The sequence below is a fragment of the Mauremys mutica genome, chromosome 7, assembly GCF_020497125.1.
Source record: "Mauremys mutica isolate MM-2020 ecotype Southern chromosome 7, ASM2049712v1, whole genome shotgun sequence".
Taxonomy (NCBI): Eukaryota; Metazoa; Chordata; order Testudines; family Geoemydidae; genus Mauremys; species Mauremys mutica.
In genome coordinates, this window is record NC_059078.1 from 24,848,897 (window position 1) to 24,868,034 (window position 19,138).

Here is a 19,138-nt window from a genome sequence, read left to right on the forward strand (position 1 = left end):
TGCTGCCTCTTCTCCCAGACTTGAGTGACTTCAGGGGGTTGCGAGGTTATTATATGGGGGGTCATGAGCTGTCAGTCTCCACCCCAAACCCTGCTTGGCCTTCAGCATTTATAATGGTGTTAAATATTAAAAAAGTGTTTTTAATTTATAAGGGGGGGGGTCGCACTCAGAGACTTGCTATGTGAAAGGGGTCACCAGTAAAAGTTTGAGAGCCACTGCTTTAGATGCTTTTGAAAATTTTACCCACAGTGCATTTGTCTGTTTTAGGTGAGCTGTTGTAGGAACAACAATCTCCAGTGTGTCCTTAAGGGTGTGTGTTTCTTCTGCTCAAAAAGTTTTAGTTGTCATGACAAGAATACATCAAAATACGATGCTGTTGTAATTTATATTTATTAGAAACACTGTTGTTTTTTTAAAATAAATTTAGTTTTGGTCAAAGTTTGTAGTTATAGAGGTCAATGCAAAAAAAGTAAAATAAACATAAATACAAGTAATTTCTATTGCTTTTTCTACCTTTAAATTTATTGGATAGCATTTACCTTCAGTTTGTCTTTTTTTTAAATGTTATGGTTTATTATTTCATTGCAAAATTCTCAGTGTTTTGGAAACTATAGCCGCAGTCCTATGTGTAGACGTGAGTAACTTTACTCATGACATCACTGGGACTGCTCCCCTGAGTACAGTTACACATGTGCTCACATGTTTGCAAGAGTGGGGACAAAATCCATATATTGAAATATTCCCAGCTCTGGACAAAATATAGCAGATAGGTGAACAACAGATGTGAAGATAGGGGAAAATGGTTAGCCACCGGAGCAAACTCCCTATTCTCTAGAAAAATACTATATGATCTTTAATGTCCACGCAGAGGGGAGAGGACACGGACCGTTAAAGACCCACGGGAAAGACGTGCACACAGACACTTGCATACAAGTCTTGCTAATTTTCCTTTTTGGAGCTGTGGTGTTCCTGAGTAGTCTCGCCTTCCTTAGATGCAAAGACTTTGAAGAAGCATCTCTTTGCATTACCAAAAAAAATAGTGCATGGACTAATAGGGGCCTGGGGAGGAGGGACAACGGTTGCCTTCTGCGCCAGACACAGTCATTGTAGCACTCTTCACAAGGAACAGCCCCCCCGCCACCAGCAGGGATCGGGGGGGGGGGAGCAGCTGCACATTCTCTCGCGCATGCACGCAGCTAACCCCCCCCCCCTGCTGTTGCTTCTGCTCAGACTCCAGTCTCCGTGCGCTGCCGCTGCAGACCATGGCACCTTGGCTCCAGTTCAGCTCCTTTTTCTTCACTCTGATCGCCTGCTTCAAGGGTCACCAGCTAGCTGGGGCTGCTGGAGGACCCAGCAGCAGGCGGGGGCCCGCGGCCGACACGTGTGGATGGAGGGTGAGTGGACTGAAGCTTTGTTTCTCTTTTCTCCGCACAGTCGGGCAGATTCGTGCGCCGAGTTGCGTTTTGCAAACTTTTAGGATTTGGCGGAGTGGCGTGGGGAGCTGCCAGAGTTTCCCAGCTAAGCCTTGCAAGTGCTGTCCCGTGGGCAGCGGACTCTTTGCAGACCAGCCCATCTGAGCAATGCAGGTGTGGTGCCTACCTGCCTGTCCGACTTGCTGCTTCTCCCGAATGTGCAAGGAGAGCTCGCTGGGCAGTGTGCATGGGGGTGGGAAGCCTCTTCTGCAACTCCTCTGCTGCTGCTCCAAGGCTGTGCCGCTGGTAGTTTGCGGCCAGGAGGAAAGGTGGCATTTCCAGAGAAGGGATAGTTACTGGTTTCTCGCCCTGGGGGTGCGAGGCATCGTTTAACCAGCGAGTGTGAAGAAGTCACTCAACAGGTCCTTTATCCGCAGCTCTCTCCTTCCTTAACTCGACCTGCCCTGCCAGCGGGATAAAAAGGGCGATCATTTGGGCTTTGTTATTTTAATGATTCGAGGCCGGCTCGGGGTCTTAGCTTCAGGCCTGATCATCAGACAGAGGATGTTGGAAAAGTAAATTGGCGGGGGAGGGGGCAGAGCTGGGAGGTGAAACATTCCGCTATTGGTCTTTACCTTTTGTTCCGGCTCCTGGTGCGTTAGCTTCAGACTTTTCTTGCTGCGTTTTCCTGTTTGTTTTTCAAAAATCACATTTCAGTGTTTTCTCCCCATAAAGGCTAGCGAGAATTCTGGTTAAATTGTGGAGTTCCAAGGACCATGGGAAGGAAAAGAATGACTTTCATTGTCTTTCTTTTTTGTTAGATTCTCAATAATGATTTAATTAGTTTCAGATCATAATTTTTGAAAAAGTTACTGCAAGGCACAAATCAGGGATATGGAGGGAATAGTGTAATTCACTGGAAGTTAGAAAACCCTGGAAACTATGTAAGAAAAAATTCACATATTACATCTTAACTCACAGTTTACTAGCAACATATATTTTACTATAATATTCATGTTTCACAAGATGTAAGCCGTGTGCACCACATATTTCAAACTATCAGGATACATATTTCTGTCAGGTTCAGCAGCAGCTATTAAATATACTGTCATTACCTATTAGGAGTTATAATGCTTGATTAATTTTGCTTATCTTGACATCTAGAGGAATGTGCAATATATATTTAATTGATTTTTCCTTACATAATGAATTATATTGTATATATTAAACTGATTATATCTGGGTCTGTTTAATGTAAAGCTTTTTAAATGCTCCCCTCCAATAAATCTGCTAAAACACAACCTTTCAAGTTACTGTGAAGAAAACCTTTATTTTTGTATCACATACAACAAATTTAAGGTTTTAATTTCCTAACAAACATTCCAATCAGTTAGTCTGTGTTACCAATATATTTTTTATTTCCAGTTAGCAAATTTGCCTGACCAGTTTTTTTAGATACTGAATCTGATTCTGTGGTACAATTCTTAATTGGGAAAACTTGTATTGACTTAAGTGGGAGTTTTGCCAGAGGAATGACTGCAGGAAGGGACCCATTGTCTTGGTTGTGTGGTATTTATCTTGGACTGCATGTAAGTTTTGAATAGACTTGACATACTATTAAATGACTGATGGCCCCTGTAACACATTGTCTGCTCTGGGGCAGGGCTGCCTTTGAAGTGCTACCCTGTAGGAAGTAAAGAGACTATTTGCTCTATTAAAATTCCTTGGTATTTCCTCTGTTTAACCACAGGCCACTTCCCCTCTGCCACTCTAAACACTGCAGGGACACTGACTGATTGAAAAGACATAAGCCCTGAAGTAATTGTACCTTATTCAAATAGATATGCTTATTGTAGCTTATTTATAAATGGTTTCTAATCTGTAGGTTAAGGGCAGGAACAAATCTAAAAACTTTATATAGAGAGATGAATAATAAGCATGTCTAATATGTTTTGAGTAAAACAATGCTTGTTAAGCTAATTTTCACTAGTATAGTATTGAAAAAAATATTGCTTAACTGTTGATATTTGAGTAATTAAACAAGAGATAGAATGTGACTATTACCTATGTGTGTGTGTTATTTTTCTTACCACTGGTAGAATTGTGTGGATATGTCTCACTTTTCTCACAATGCATTGGGGGGAAAACCTGGATCTCCCCCTCTCCCCCCAATTTGAGCACTTTTGTTTATTTTCCCCAAATTCATGCTCATTTACCTTAGATGTGACATTTCCATGTCACACTCTGCTTAGGTTTGCTTAATTTATTAGAACAAAAAAATCTGAGTTTGTCTAAGAAATACTACAATCTTTTTGCTTTTAATCTAATGGAAATATTTTAAATTTGTCTTTGTTTTATTGCAGTAAAAACTACTTTTGGTAAAGGAATAGTGTATATTTGTGTTGGTAAGAATTTGTATTTGCTGTTTCAATTCAGAGATCCTCAGCTTATTCTTAAAGATCGTTTGAATTTGCAAAATCTAAAGGTTATGGAACAGGTCCTGACAACGTTAGTTGCAAAATATGTGAATTCTTGCAGTGCATTCTTTTGTAGTAGTTTGGTCCCAGTCCTGCAAGACCAACAGGGCTCTGAACAAGCAAAACAGTTAAGCATATGTGTAACTTATGAGCACATGAGTAGTCTCACTGAGTGAAATCCTCCTGGCCTCACTAATGTCAATGGCAGAACTTCCTTTGATTTCAGTGAGGCAAGGGTTTCTCTCATTTCATTCTCATTAGTGAGAATTTTAAGGCTTATCTACATTTGCAAGTTGTGCAGGTTTGAGGAAGGATGGAAATTTAAAGCACAATAGCTATTCTGGACTAGCTCCCTGTGTGGACACTTATTCTGAAATAGCTATTTCGGTTAATTTCCCCATGTAGGTATTGTAAGGAATGAAGGACCGAGCTTTAAAATTTAGTTGTACATATTTGGGGTCCAGTCCTGCAAAGAGTTAAGCACATGGGTAACTTTACTCACATAACTAATTTTGTTTACTCCAGTGGGGCTACTCATGTGAGTAAAGTTTTCCACATTCTTAACTCTGCAGGATCAGGCTCTTGACTCTGTTCAGACTAAAACATAAGATTAATGAGACTATTGACTGAGAGAGAATATAGCATTTGGCATATTTTAAAGCAAAAAAACAAAAAGAGTATTGTATGTTGCACACAATAGGGGCTCCTTGCATTCCTCCATTCTCCTCCAGAAGCTTCCTGTGTGCCACCCTCCCATCTGCTTCTATTTCAGGGATTTTCTGCAGTCTTCATCATCCCGTCCCTCATGCCATGATCTCCTGTGTGTCCCCCTGCTCTCCCATGCTAGGGTTCCTCATTCCCTTCCCCATGCCAGGTGCTCTGTGTGCAATCCATTCTACCCTCCCCCCAAAAACTTTCTTTCTTTCTTTCTTTCTTTCTTTCTTTCTTTCTTTCTTTCTTTCTTTCTTTCTTTCTTTCTTTCTTTCTTATGGTGTCAACATTTTAAAACTGAATTAGGAAGAAAGGCAGAGCACAGATGGTGTGTTGTTATTCTGGATGGTGTTAATGGTTACCATCAACCAATTCTTTCATTTGTAGACAATTACACAAATGGTTGAAGGTGCTAGCTCTGCTAACTAGATGCCAGGGGCTCCTTGCGTCTCCTCCTTACAGTTTTCCAATTTTCACTAAAATCTACAGGATTCTGCAAATGGATGACTAGAACATATGTTGGAATTGCTTAGCTGTGGTGTTAAAAGTTACTGTCACATTCAAACAGCTAGAGAAATGTTGAGTGTAAGGCCTCACAAACTCAACCAATTATCTAGGCCAGACAATTGGATTAACTACTTCAAGATCTAGGGTGTCACTTATCAGCTGGTATAGTAAAAAAAGTGACTATTTTTGTCTCTATTTAAAAATAACTGTGTTTAGGGCTTGATCTACACTTAAAAGTTATATTGGCATAGCTGTGATAAGCAGGGATGTGAAAAAACCGCACCCCTGGCATAGGTAGGTTGACAAAACCCCCACGGTCAGCACAGTTAACATTGTTCGGGAAAGTGGTGTTTCTACACCAACAGAAGAAGTTTGCATCCAGACATGGGGGCTGTGCTGGCATAGCCATGCCAACATAACTATTCTGGCTTAGGCTCTGTATTGTAGACATAGCCTAGATCACTTAACTAAATTTCCATTAAAAAACACGCTAACTACAGCGTGCCTACTGCTTTATGTTTATTTAAAAACCAACAACACAATTAAAGTATATACACTACTCGAACAGGAAGATGTCTCTTCATTGCAATTGTTTTATATTGGGTCTGAGCCTTTCGTCCATAAAAAGCATTTAGTCTAAATAGTGCAAGTAATATATTTTCAGAGTTGGCTTTCAAATGCACAAAACATTCAGAGAAGAAAAATGATGAAAACTTATTCCAGTTTACTTATAATAAACTTGTTCTGAATATTGACAATAAAATGCATCTTTAATCTTTTACATGCATTTTATTGTGTAATTGTGTACTTTGACTATTCAGGCCATTCAAAAGGCTCATGACCTAACAAGCATTTCTGTAGTTGAAGGCCCCCCAGCAATATTATGGACGGGATTTGTTTCCTTTTTATAATGCATGCCTTGGTTTAGATTTCAGCAAACAAAAGTTACCTCTTAATAACTTGAAACAAGTTTATCAATCAGACTAATTTCAAAATCTAGATAATTTATTTAAGGAGCAAAACAAATACTTAATTCATTTAATAGATTTAAATATTTTCTTGTCCACTGGTGGAAAAAAGTTAAGCCATCATTAGATGACTCTAGCTTTTCTTTAGTTAATTACTTGATAATGTTAGTGTAATGTGGATGTTAGTTCATTAGAGCTGCAACATTTTAAATGGGTGTTTAATAAGGACCAGCTGTCTTTTCCAACAGATCCGTCCAAAGATGATGAAACAAAGCTTTGATGTGAATTTGCCCATTTAATTCTGCTCGAAGGCTGAAGTTTGCCAATTAATTTGGCATTTTATTAGGGTACTATAAAAATGACAGGAGTGCAAAGTTTTATTGGTGAACAATAACACTAAAATTTGTCTTCAGTCTTTAAATGTGAAAATAATTTCTCTTTACTTTACTTGTGCTTGTAAAATATTAAGTGTAATGCTCCCAATAATGTTCAATGGTGCTTGAAGGAGGAAACTCCAAAAGTTTTATTTATATTTTTCTGAAAGTTAACGAGTTACCTTGAAGTTTTATGCTGTATTTATGCTTTATCTGTTTAACATAAAACTGAACATTCTGTGTAAAAACTGATATATAAAGCATAGCACAATATGAAAAAGTACATATAATTTATATCTCGGGTTATATATCTCCATTAATTTTATGATGTTCCCTTGTTCTTCCCTCCCCATAAAACTATATTAATTTTGTCAAACAATTTTGTGAAAGAAGGGCAAGTAATAGGAGCTATTCTAATTAAGCTACTTTTTATTACTTTCAAATGGAATTCAGATTGATTTATTTTAAATCCATATATTTTTGAAACCCTATTTCGAGATTAGATATAAACTGTTAAACTGGAAAAAAAGATTTTATCCTATCACACGTTTTTTGCAATTGTAAATTCATCCAGCTATTTACCTTTCCAAGCTTTTTTGACAATTATAGCCACCATTGTTTACACTTGTACTTGTGCCTCTCTATGAGTTTCCACAAGAGATTAAAATCAGGGAATAATGATTACTTTACAACATATAGCAGTTTACTACAGTAATGGATGGTTTCCTGCAGCTGTTCTGATGTGCAATATTTATTTAACAAAAATATATGGTTTTGAACCCCTTTGTTACTTTAGTGACTATCCCAAATCCTGCTAGCTGAGCCATATATTATCTTCTGTATGCTTCCTTTTCCAGCATGTTAGGCCTTATGCTACTTTAGCAATGTGTTGTGCATTCAATGGCATACTGAAAACCTCTCTTTCTGGGTGTCACAATAACTGTCATCAGTCTGTAGAATGAGTGACCCCAGAATTCCACAATGGTGTGAAAAGTGTAATATTGACCCATATAATCTATGGGGTCTCTTTTAAAAAAAAAGATAGTCTTGGAAGGATTAGTTTTTTATCAGTCAATTCGGTAAAGTCAATTTCACGAAACACACCCAAAAATATCTGAAAAAATATATCCGTGGATAATTGAAATTTACAGATAGACAAAGTAAGAAAAATGCTGCTGGAGCACTTATTACACTTTGATTTAGGGATAGTTACTTTGAATATTTTCACATTTGATATTGGCAATTTGTGTTTCAACAGTTATATAGCTTTAACTTTTTGAATGTCAGTGTCTACTGTTATTAAATAATTATTGTCTGAACTCTCCCATAATTTCCCAGAACAGTGAACATTTAACAGGATAAAAATAGAAAAAATATTTTAAAAATAAATCAGTACTATCAGTTGAAATTATAAAATAATCTATTTAATCTTGTTTATTTTTGCAGTTGAATGCGGCACCTGTATCAAATGTATATAACGATACAAAATGTACTTCCAAAAGTTAATTCTTGGAAGTATGCCATAAACTTGCATGAATGTGGACAGCGGCTATTGAGCAATGTAGGGAAGTCAAGTGCATATTGTTTAACATTAGCTATAACAAGTTTCCATGTTAGAGATGTTTCTTAGTAAATCTGACTGATCTTTAAACTCCACTGGACCCATTTATAATAACCAGTTTTCAAGTTGTAGGTATTGCTTTGTAAAACGCTTAGAAATAAATGGTCTGACAAACACTCTGATAGAAGGAGTTGATAGTACCACTATAATGGCTTACTATTTATCCGATGATTTTAAAATGTTCTCTAAAATCCACATGCTTACTTGGGTTGTCTTGAAAATTGCTGTGCCTTCTGGGACCCAGGGTGAAATTTGTGGTCAAAATTTGTGGTTGTTTGAGCAAGGGGTTTCCAAGATACAGCCCGTTTCTCTCCCCCCAAAAATGGAATCAAAATGTTACACTTCTTGTAACTTTATTTTGCCAGTTGTGGCTCTGATCCTCCCCAAATTGATATCATCCACTCAAGATTGATCTCGGCTAGTGTCTGGTACCCACTCCTACTCTGAGAAAGCAAAATTAAAAAAATTATTCAAGGTAAAAATTGGATCTACAGTATGGCTTGAACCAAGTTGACATGTCAGAGGAAGAAATTTGCCCTTGTGCATCAGGACTGAGTTTAGTTGCAAACCAGAATGGTTGCAGACAGCCTGACATCAGATTAATTGGGGGCTAAAAGATGACATACTGTGGCTTTTGAACCTGAGCACCACCCATGTACTGTGAATCAGCTCAAGTCCTACCTACACCTGGGAGTTTTCTGAGGCTGCCTTGTGTACATTAGTTGTATCGTGCAGGGTCTTCTTCTGGAAGTTTTCCCTGCAATCGTTATGCATACTCAGATTTTACTTTAGAGGAATTGTGAAGAAAAATAGCGTTAATTAAATAGAGGGAAGATTAAAGATTCAAGTAAGCAGCAGCATTAGGATAATGTAACCATGCCACATGCTCCTGACTCATTTTTCTGAACAGTGGGTCTGAGTGTGATGTATGTATAGCAAAGAAAGTAGCTGTGACTCTCATCAATGTCAGTATGATCAAAGTGATTATTAAGTATCAGGAAACTACCCATAGTAGAGAGCTCTTTTCTAAAAACTTATGTGATGTCAACATTGACTAATGCATTGTCAGAATATCAAATCAGTAACCCATATTTTTCATTAAAAATAAACACATTTAAACTTTCTACAATAATTAATCCATCTACACAAACTAAGGGTTCAGACCTCTCAATTTTCCCCTTCAAAATGTTGCGGTTTCTTAGAAAAATTGTAGTTCTTTTTTTAAAAAAAAGTCAGAACAAACCTCAAATGACATTCTCCCTTCACAAAGAGTTATAAAAAAAAATCAAGCACTCCACAAATGGCAATAAATATTGTAAATGATAGTCTGACCTAAAAGCCAGAATTTGTGTAGAACCTTTTTCATCCCGTTAAAATGAAAATCTGGTGCAATTTTAACTGTGGTGGCACTGCTGCTCTGCCGTAATATTGCTGTGCCACATTAGAGCCAGAGTTTGATATAGTGGTGCAAGTGGGATCTCAGCTCAAGGGTTTCTCAGATACAGTCCCCAAATAAAGAGCTGATTATAATAGTCAAAGTGTGCCAAAGTACACACACATAGGGGGATTGTCTTGAAAATAGGTATGCTGTAACAGAGTCTGGGATAGCGTTTGCAGTGCAAATTTGGGGTCATTTGAACAAGGAATTCTCAGTATAAGGCCCCTCCCGTACTATGAGCTTCTTTTAATTTTCACTAATATCTGTGTGAACGGTATGATTATTTTGAATATTGCATACCATAACAGAAACGGGTATGCTTCTGCATACAAATTTGAAGTTATTTGGTCAACGCGTTCTTCAGATTCAGCGCCCAATAAAGAGATGATATTAATATTAAAGTTGCTCTAAAACCTACATGCACAGTGAGATTGTCCTGAAAACTGATAGTTCATAACAGGGGATGGGGTAGACTTGGGGAGGTGTGGAGGAGATCACCCATTGAGATGAACAGGCCACTTCAAACTTCAGCAATCCTCCTAGACTTCAGAGTGTTGTGCAGGGCACTTTCCCCCTACATTAGCCCTGAATGGAGTATGGTATCTGGGTCTTCCATCCATGCCCCTTTGCTGCCTCCAGCTGGTAGATGTGCTCCTCATAGCCCATTGGTTTACCACCTATCTTCCTCCTCATTGTCCCTCCACTCATACTGGGGACATGCAGAGTCCAGGAGGAGGCCAGAGATGGTAACAGACTGTGTTGCCAGTAATGTGTTCCCAGGAAACTTTCTTGTGCCCCTGCATAGGTACTCCCTAGTCATACCCCCATCATTACCACCACTTACTGAAAAAACAAGGGTCATTCACTGCCCAAAAACTTTATTAATACAGAGTTAAGGTTGACTGGCAGTGCCACATATCCTTCCAGAATGTCAAGTGCACTTATACTTTAAATCTCTGAAAACAGGAAAAGATGAGTTACGGTGCACACCAGCCCCACTCTGTAACCTTAACTCTGCCCTCCTTGAATGATGCTCCAACCTGCTCTGACAGACATCATAGCACTCTATTTTTCCATATGATATGGGATACGGTGGGGATGCAGCACATGCCTATGGTAGGAGAAACTGTCACACCGTGTCCCGAGTAAGACAAAAGTTGCATTTGGGGCACACTTCATGAATACCAGCTGGGTAGGCCTGGCCTATACTTGATTATTTCACCTACTCTGCATAAACCACCTGTGAAGGGGCTCCCTCTTCAACTCTTGGAAACACTGACTAGTGAACATTCTCTGTGAATTAAGCACCATACACGGTCCAGCAGGATTCCAAGTGTCTTTATTGTGGTTTATGCTCCAAATATATCACAACATAGCAGCAGTTATCTGGAACCCCCTTCCTGCTCCCTGGTTCATACTACTTGCTTTCTTCTCAGAGCAACCCAGCTGGCAAGCTAATTACCTCATTAGTTCATCAGGCTCCCTACAGGTGCAAATTATCCCTTCTACTCTTCCAAGCCCAAACTACCTAAGCCTCTCCTACTCTAACTACACCAAGTGCTCTGGGTGTTCTAAGTGACCAAGGTGCTGGCTTCTAAAGGCTCAATTTATAGCTGCTAACAGCACCCTATCACACCAGATGTTACCACCTCTTGACTCTTGTCCTCAGGATTCCCCTTACAACACCACCTGCATCTCTGCCCTGTAGTACACTGTCATGTTTACCGCCAGACTGTTACAAATCCCGCAACAAGAATATTGTGCTCCTCTATTTGCCTAACCTGCATAATTCAGCACAGAAATGAGGGGTCCCAGATCCACTGGGTACAGATGCATCACTCTTTGTATCACAGTGTGAGCTGCAGCTACTTGTTGCAATTAATCCCAGAATTAGTCAATATACCTGTCCCTAACACAGTGAAGGAGAGTTGGAGGGCATGCAGATAAATGAGAGAATACAATTCTGTGGGTCACACCACACCACATAAAATGGTACACTCCTCATGTCCATTTATAATAGGGCAGCCCTGGCCAAAACATACTATCCTCAGTTTATCGTATTAATTCCAGGGGGCAGAGTTAAGGTTGTGAGGAGGACTGTTGTGTGTAACCGCTGGATTCAAGAGATTTAAGAGTAGAATCATAGAATATCAGGGTTGGAAGGGACCTCAGGAGGTCATCTAGTCCAACCCCGTGCTCAAAGCAGGTCCAATTCCCAACTAAAGTAGGTGCACTTGATGTTCTGGGAAGATACCTCGCACAACTAGTCAGCTTTAATCCACATGTTAATAAAGATTTTGGGTAGCGAATATTCTATAAGGGCTTCCAAACTGGAGGTACTCAGCACCAGCTCTTCCAAGGTGCTGAGTCCTCTCAACCCTCATGGAGTTTAATGGGTGTCAGCACCTGACAGGATCAAACTCGTAGTCTAGCATATAGTTTTAAATACTTTGCTAAAACCAAGTTCCTTAGGAAGAAGTCATTTGAATACATTTAATTTATGAATTTCACTGCATTTTAAAAATGTACTCTTTACTGGACATACAGCCTTTTAATGACATTTTTGAAGAACAGTTTCTAAAAATTGTCTATATCAATGTTTCTGATTCATTTAATTTATTTGTATCTGATTTTTCCTAAGTGATTTAAAGTTATGCTTCACATTTTACTTTCACTGGGGTTTTAAATGGTAATGTGAACTAGTCAATTTTGATCGTTCTTGGTGAGCAGACTTGGATTTTCATTTCTGACCCCCCCCCACCTACTCCAGTGGGAGGAACTAAATATTTCTGATCTTACTTCTGACCATATTCAAATCCAACCAAGCAATCAGTGACTTCCCTGACTTTTTTTGTATAAGGCTGTGGGAAAATTCCTGGTTGGCTGGCTATGAATTAATGAAAATCCTTAGAATGCTTCACTAATGATAGCTCCTGTGGCTTTAAAAAAATGCTATTCCCTTTTTTAATTTGAAGGAGGTCATGGGGGTTTACAGAAACTAAGAAAAGAAAGCGTAACATCTGGTTGTGCTCTGCTGATGACTGCTTTTGTGTAAAGAAAAGTTATGGAGTCTCAGCATCAAACGCATTCAAGGTGATCCTTCATAAGAATTTCTTGCAATAATACATTTCACTCAAACTGTGTTTTCTAATTGCTTTTACTCTGTATTTTGAAATACTGTTTTTTTCTGCTAACCAGGACACTTTTGGAATCCTACATTTGTAATATTTTCACATAAATATATACCTTAAATTTTTTTTCTTTTCTATCAAATATTCTTTTGCTTAACTCAGTTAAGTTCCTATTACTTTTCCTAAAGGCTTTGAGTCCAACATTAAAAAACATGAAAAAAAGATCTTAGGTGACTCTAATGAAATTGGTGGAAGTTTTGCTTTCAGAGTTTATATCCCTATAGATAGCTATTTTCGACTACTTGATTATAATGTAGTTTGAGTTTTTGAAATAACTTTTTTTATAATTTATATATACATATTAATATATAATATGCATTCATATATATTAACGTCGTTAATATATAATAACTATTTTGGATAATAATACTTTTATCTGGGGGTTCTTTGTTACTTTTCACTTAACCATGTTTGATAAGTTGAAAAGCCTGTCCTGTAAATGTTTTGATCCAAACAGCCAATATTATAAATGATTAGACTAGAAACTGCTGGCTGTTCGTTTACAATTACAAGTGGGTACTCTGTGCATGGCTTATATGGCTATCAGAAAATATAATAGGAAATATGTACAGTTTTTAACAGTAACATATTTACAATATCTTATCTGTTTTTGAAAAATACATTTTCGTTTTACAAAGTGATTCAAATTAACAGTCAGGGCCTGTGCTTATCACTTATAAGAGGCCGGGTCTCCACCTAATACTGGCATAGCTATATTGGTCAGGGGTGTGAAAAAAACATACCCTCTAGCAACATAGCTATGCTCACAAAACTCCAAGTGTAGATGCAGTTATGCCAACAGAAGAAGACTTATGTTGAGCTAATGTTGTCTGGGGAGGTGGTGTTCCTGTACCAGTAGAGAAAGCTTCTCCTTCTGTCAACGTATGCTGCATCTACAGTAGGAGGCAAAGCTATGCTGGCATAGGCTCTGTAGTGTAGACATAGCCCATGAGTTAGAAGCAAAGGTCAAAATTTTTAAAAAGGGGGTCAAAATCCTGTCTCCCTGAAGTCAGCGGTAAAACTCATTTACTTAATTGAATTTCTCTTTGTGTGCCTAGAGCAGGCCTGCACAACTTGTAAAGCATTGAGGGCCATATTACTCCAAAGAAAACAGCTGAGGGCTGAAACCCACTGGCCCCCCTGAAGTCCCCCCCAGCGCCGCCCAGTCCCCCCAGAAACACCCCTCCCATGCCAGCGCCGCCCGGCCCCACGGAAACAATCTCCCCCCACAGCGCCACCCGCTCCGCGGAAACAAACCCTCCTTCCCCAGCACCGCCCCGCCGAAACAGTGGTATTGAACCTTGGTAATATGTTATAGTGGGCCCCTAAGGTAGTATAATTAAAGTAAAAGAAAAATGTCTTTTTGCTAGAAGTAGAATAAGATCTCCCCTCTGCCCCCTCCCCCCCACCCCGCTTTGTAATCAATTGCCCTGTTGAATGAATGAGGTGTGAATGAGGAAGGTGTGGAAAGCAGGCACCTCCAGATAGCTGCAACCCTTGGAGAGGGACTGGGAGCCAGACCAAGGACAATTAAACTTGTCAAGTGGGCTGAGTAGAGAAGAGGAGACATACTGATGGCCTCGGGGGTTAGAAGCAAGCACCTTCCTTTGGGAACACCCTCTTTGCAGCATTGGGACAACCCCCAGCCCAGAGAAAAGCAGCAAAAGGGACCAATTTTTATGAGAGACAAGATCAGTAGAACAGGTCAGCCACCGACTCGCCGCTCGCCTCCTTACCCCCCCAAGTATAAAGCCCCCCCGCCACTGCCCACCCGCTTGCCTCCTCAGTCCCCCACCCCGCCGGCTTGCCTACTCACCACCGCCCCCCGCTGCTGCCACCAGCTTACCTGCCTGTCCGCCTCTGGCTTGCCTGCTCCTGCCTCCCCCAGCTCACCTGCCTGCCCGCTGCTGTCCTCTTACCTTCTGCCACTGCCCCCGCCCCCTGCCACTGGCTCACCCTCACTCCCCACCCTGCCGCTGGCCTCTTCACCACCCCGCCCACCCGCTGGCCATCCAACCGGCTGTTGGCTTGCCCCACCTCACCGCTTGCCTACTCAGCCCCTGCAGGCCACACAGTGAGCCCACGTGGGCCACATGCGGCCCGCGGACCGTATGTTGTGCAGGCCTAGTCTAGAGTTTGGCTTCTACGTCCATATTTAGGTGCCTAAATAAGAGGCCTGATTTTCAAAAGTGCCTAGCATCTAGCAGCTCATCTTGGCTTTAGTGGGAGCACTGGATTCTCAGCACTTTTGAAAATCAGGCCACTTATTTAGGCCTGCATCTAAATAAGGACTTAGCAATGGGATTTTCAAAAGCACCTAAATGACTTCAGAATACAGGATGGGACTTTCAAAGTGCCTAAGAAGTTAGGCATCTAGCTCTCGTTAATTTTCAATGGGGCTTGCGCTCATAAGTCACTTAGCTCTTCTGAAAATTCCACCCAAAGAATGTAATTTTAGGCACCTGTTTTTTTACAATCTGGCCAAAAAAGGCAGAGGAAAATTTCCATTTGTGCCAGTGAAAATCTCTCACTAGATTATGAAATGCACCACATATAAAACAGCACCATTCTAAAAGATTTACAATATTTAATGTTTTGCTTGTGCTTTTCATCTGAGGATTTCAAAATGGTGAGTACTTCACAAGCATTAACTAAGATTTACAATCTTGTGAAGAAGACAAAGGATATATAGGGAACCACTTCAGCCTCCACTGAAAAGCAACTGCCTCTGTGGTGAAACAGCAATTATTTAACAGTGCATTGTAATGCTGTACATTTTCTGACAGGAAATGAAGAATAGTGTATCCAGTTGTAACTCTAAGGGGAATTTAGATAGACAGACTATAATTTCAAAAATCATACTAAAATTACAAAACAGAACCGTAGGGTCTTTTATGACCATAAGTGGTCAAGGATCTCTGTTTCACATCTCATCCTAAAGACAACAACTCCGTCAGCACATAACAAATGTGCTGGAGTGCTGGTACCCTACTGACTTGGATTTAAGGGGCCTTGTGAATTGCTAAGATCTTTGATTTTGTTTTGAGCATCAAATCTTTTTCTGACGCCTCTCTGTGTCATTACACAGGACATGTATTAACAGCTCAAGACAACATGGGGGGCAGATCCTCAGCTGTGTAAATTCGTGGAGCTCCACTGAAGTCAATGAAACTACATTGATTTGTGCCATTTGAGAGTCTGGCCCTTACCCTTGATGTTTTTGTCATGAATTAGTTTTCAGTGTCAGATTTTTTTGTTGTTGTTTAATAATAGAAAAATGTTGAAATAAATGTTGAAGATTATCAGGATTGTAAAAGCTGTACCATCATAGTTAAAGCTCTATTATTACAATTCTGTCAGTTAGTATATCCCTAGATTAAAGGCTGAGTTGTTAATATTCTGAAATTAACTTTGTGGTTTATCTTTCTTTTGTTAATCAATCTCTCTCTCTCTCTCTCTCTCTCTCTCTCTCACTCACTCACACACACACACACACACACACACACACACACACACACACACACACACACACACACACACACACACACACACACACACACGTAAGTTAAAATATCAGCAAAACTTGACCCTTAACAGGTGACAAGTTATTATTCTATGCTGTTCCAGAACAGCAATGGAAACAAAACCTCTATCTTTTATTCATAAGTTAGGGATAATACAAGTCAGTATAGCTTAGGTTTTTCCATATAGTTGCATTTGTAAGAGTAATTCACTAATCATGCCATTCACTTTTGGGGTTCTTTTCGAGTAAGGACCGCTAGCCGTGAAATGTCATGCAGAGATTTTAAAATGGGACATTCAGCTCACTAAAGAATGAGCTGCAAAGACAGAATTTTCTTTTTATTACTCTTTTGGCAGTAAATGCAAGAATAGAAGCCACAAAATAAATGAGGCTAAAACCCAGTATAATCCAACAATGCTGATAGGTATGAATAATTATTTTTCGGGTTATCTGTATTATATTTGGTATGAACATTTTGGTTGGTGGTTATTGTGTTCCACTCACATGCAGAACTTCACTTTTGCAAATTTGTTGTAATAGTTCAGTAGTTTGCTTTTCTTTTGGCTTGATGAGTTTTGGTTACAACAGAGAAAATAATTGTTTCAATATTTGTTTCATATTTATTCCAAGTAGCTTTGTTGTTGTTGTGAGTTATTATTTACAGTGGAAGTGGAAGCTTACGGCAGTTTTAGGACCCACTTCTCAAGTTAGTACAATAACAGAACATTTTCTGTAGTAGATGAAGGCTTTATCTGGAAGTGTTTTATATACCATATTTATCTTCCTGTTAAGTATTCAAGGATTAGCTTTTTAGACATTCATGTTAGCTCTGACAAAAGGAAGCCTGGTAAAGATTGTAATAACTACTGCCTTGATTTAACTTGCTAATCTTTACAGTTAAATGCTTAAACTCTTAAATCTTATGCTGCAATTCTGACTTCCTGTGTGTTGTTTAACTAAAATGGCTGGCAGGAGAAAACCTGCCAGCTTTTTGTCCAAAGTTTGTTAGGAGTAATTGTTTCATATAGTAAAATGCTCAGTGCACTATTTGAGGCTCATATTAAAAAAAAGTTTGTAAATCTTTTTAACATATTGTCAAAATCAAAAGGCTTCCCCCCTGCCCTAATTTGATCAAAGTAGCATAACCTGTGCCTCTCTTTTTGTTACACACACTGAAGGTCTGTGGATAACATTACATTTTTTCACTATGAAACTGAACACTTCAAATCCCTAAAGCAGTCTCAAATTTATGGTTAATAAAAGAATTTATTGTACTCGATGTCATCTGTTATATCACTCTGGGAGCAGAAACTGGCAGTGAGTGGACAGGAAATATTTCCATTTCAAATTGCTTCAATCATATGGTCTAGGGCAAAAGTTTCTGATTTCAGCAAAGTCACTGTAAATAGCAATGTAATTAAGCACTTTTAGTTGATTAAATGTGTATTATATATTTTCAAACAATATTAGTTTCTTTTTGATTATGGCATTTAACATAAATGTATTATTTAAACGATTACGTCTTATGTTTGATGCATTTCAGTATTGATTACTTAAAACCTTTTTTATTGGCAGAAGGAATAATAATTGTGTGTTTCCAGGTAAATGTCTGTATATGCCAAGAGAACAGCAGTAAGATGAGTTAGTGTACCATGGCCAAGCTACTTCAAAGTTTCAGACCTTTGTATTTGTAATCAGCTACTTTCTGAATAAAGAAAAAGCTCCTGTCTGGTGATGAGGTCCTTCGAGCTTAATGGATTTCTTAAACTTGAAAAAGTTAAACAGTTTATTTTGAAGTGTGATATCTATAGGGTGTGACTTTTATTAATGGAAACTGCCTGCTGTCAGATTTGAGTTTCTATACATATTCACACACTAAATAGTTTTTAAAATGTTTTCAATAGTTTAAAACATAAAACTGTGCAAATAATAAAACGGAAATGCATATTTTGAGAAAGATGGTGACCAGGGGAAAGGACACTTTTGTTCTCTTACTTTAAAAAGTTAACAAATAAATTATTGTCGTAAAACATCTTTTCATTGTTGCCTGTGAATATGTAGGTTGCAAAATGTGGTTGCAAAAATGTAGTGCCTGCTAGTCTGATTAATTTTGTATTTAATCCTTACAGACAAAGAAAAAAATGCACAATAAGCTTCTTGCAGATTCCATACTGACTATTATCATGTTATTGGGAAAAGTAAAATAAAACAAAACAAAACAAAAACAGAAGTGTTTTGAAGTAAGGGTGACAGTCTGACTCTCTACTTTTCATTGCAGACCAGGTTGCTTCCCATTATTTTAAGGAAAATTTGTGGGTGGGGGGGGAGGGAGAGGGTATAGAAGAAAGAACTCCCATCAGATGGTGTCCATGTGGATAATGTGTGTCACTTCAGACTTCGCTTCCTCCTCAGTTGAAGGTGAGAGAGCCTTTTCAGAAAAGAGAATTCATGATAATATTCAAAATAAAAGCTAGAAGGGGTTGCTATCCTTTGGAAGAAGTCTGCATGTTAGTGCCCTTTTGTCACACTGCCATACAAAATACAGGGAAATCAGTTATCAGTAGCAAAACAGATGTTTGAAAAAGTAGACGAGTATCCTACTTGTATTGTTAAGAACTGTCTTATGCAGGGTTTTGTGTAGGACACTTAGCAATAAGCACTAAATAAAAAACTAACACAGATAGGTAAGACCTAATTTAATAAGATAGTTCTAAAGAATACATTCCTAAACAGGGAAATAAAATGTTTTGTTTAAGAACAACCTGCTCCTTTGAAAAAATAATTGCTGTGAAATAATACAGTATACAGATTCCACTATAGGTTTGTTACAAATTACGTGCATTAGAATATCACCTGAAAACCCCAGCAGAGAGTGTGTCCCATTGTGCTAGGAGATGTACATGCACAAGATAAGTA

The 19,138-nt window shown here is 38.9% G+C and overlaps 1 protein-coding gene across 1 annotated transcript in view; it reads left to right on the plus strand.

Annotated features, from left to right (window-relative positions):
- The first annotated feature begins 1,247 nt into the window (after positions 1–1,247).
- The window catches only part of IL17RD (interleukin 17 receptor D), a 92,790-nt gene continuing 74,899 nt past the window's right edge, over positions 1,248–19,138 (plus strand). Inside the window, exon 1 of the mRNA XM_045022844.1 lies at positions 1,248–1,394. Coding sequence (XP_044878779.1) covers positions 1,263–1,394 — 132 coding nt within the window. The 5' untranslated portion in view covers positions 1,248–1,262. The remainder of the gene's footprint in view (positions 1,395–19,138) is intronic.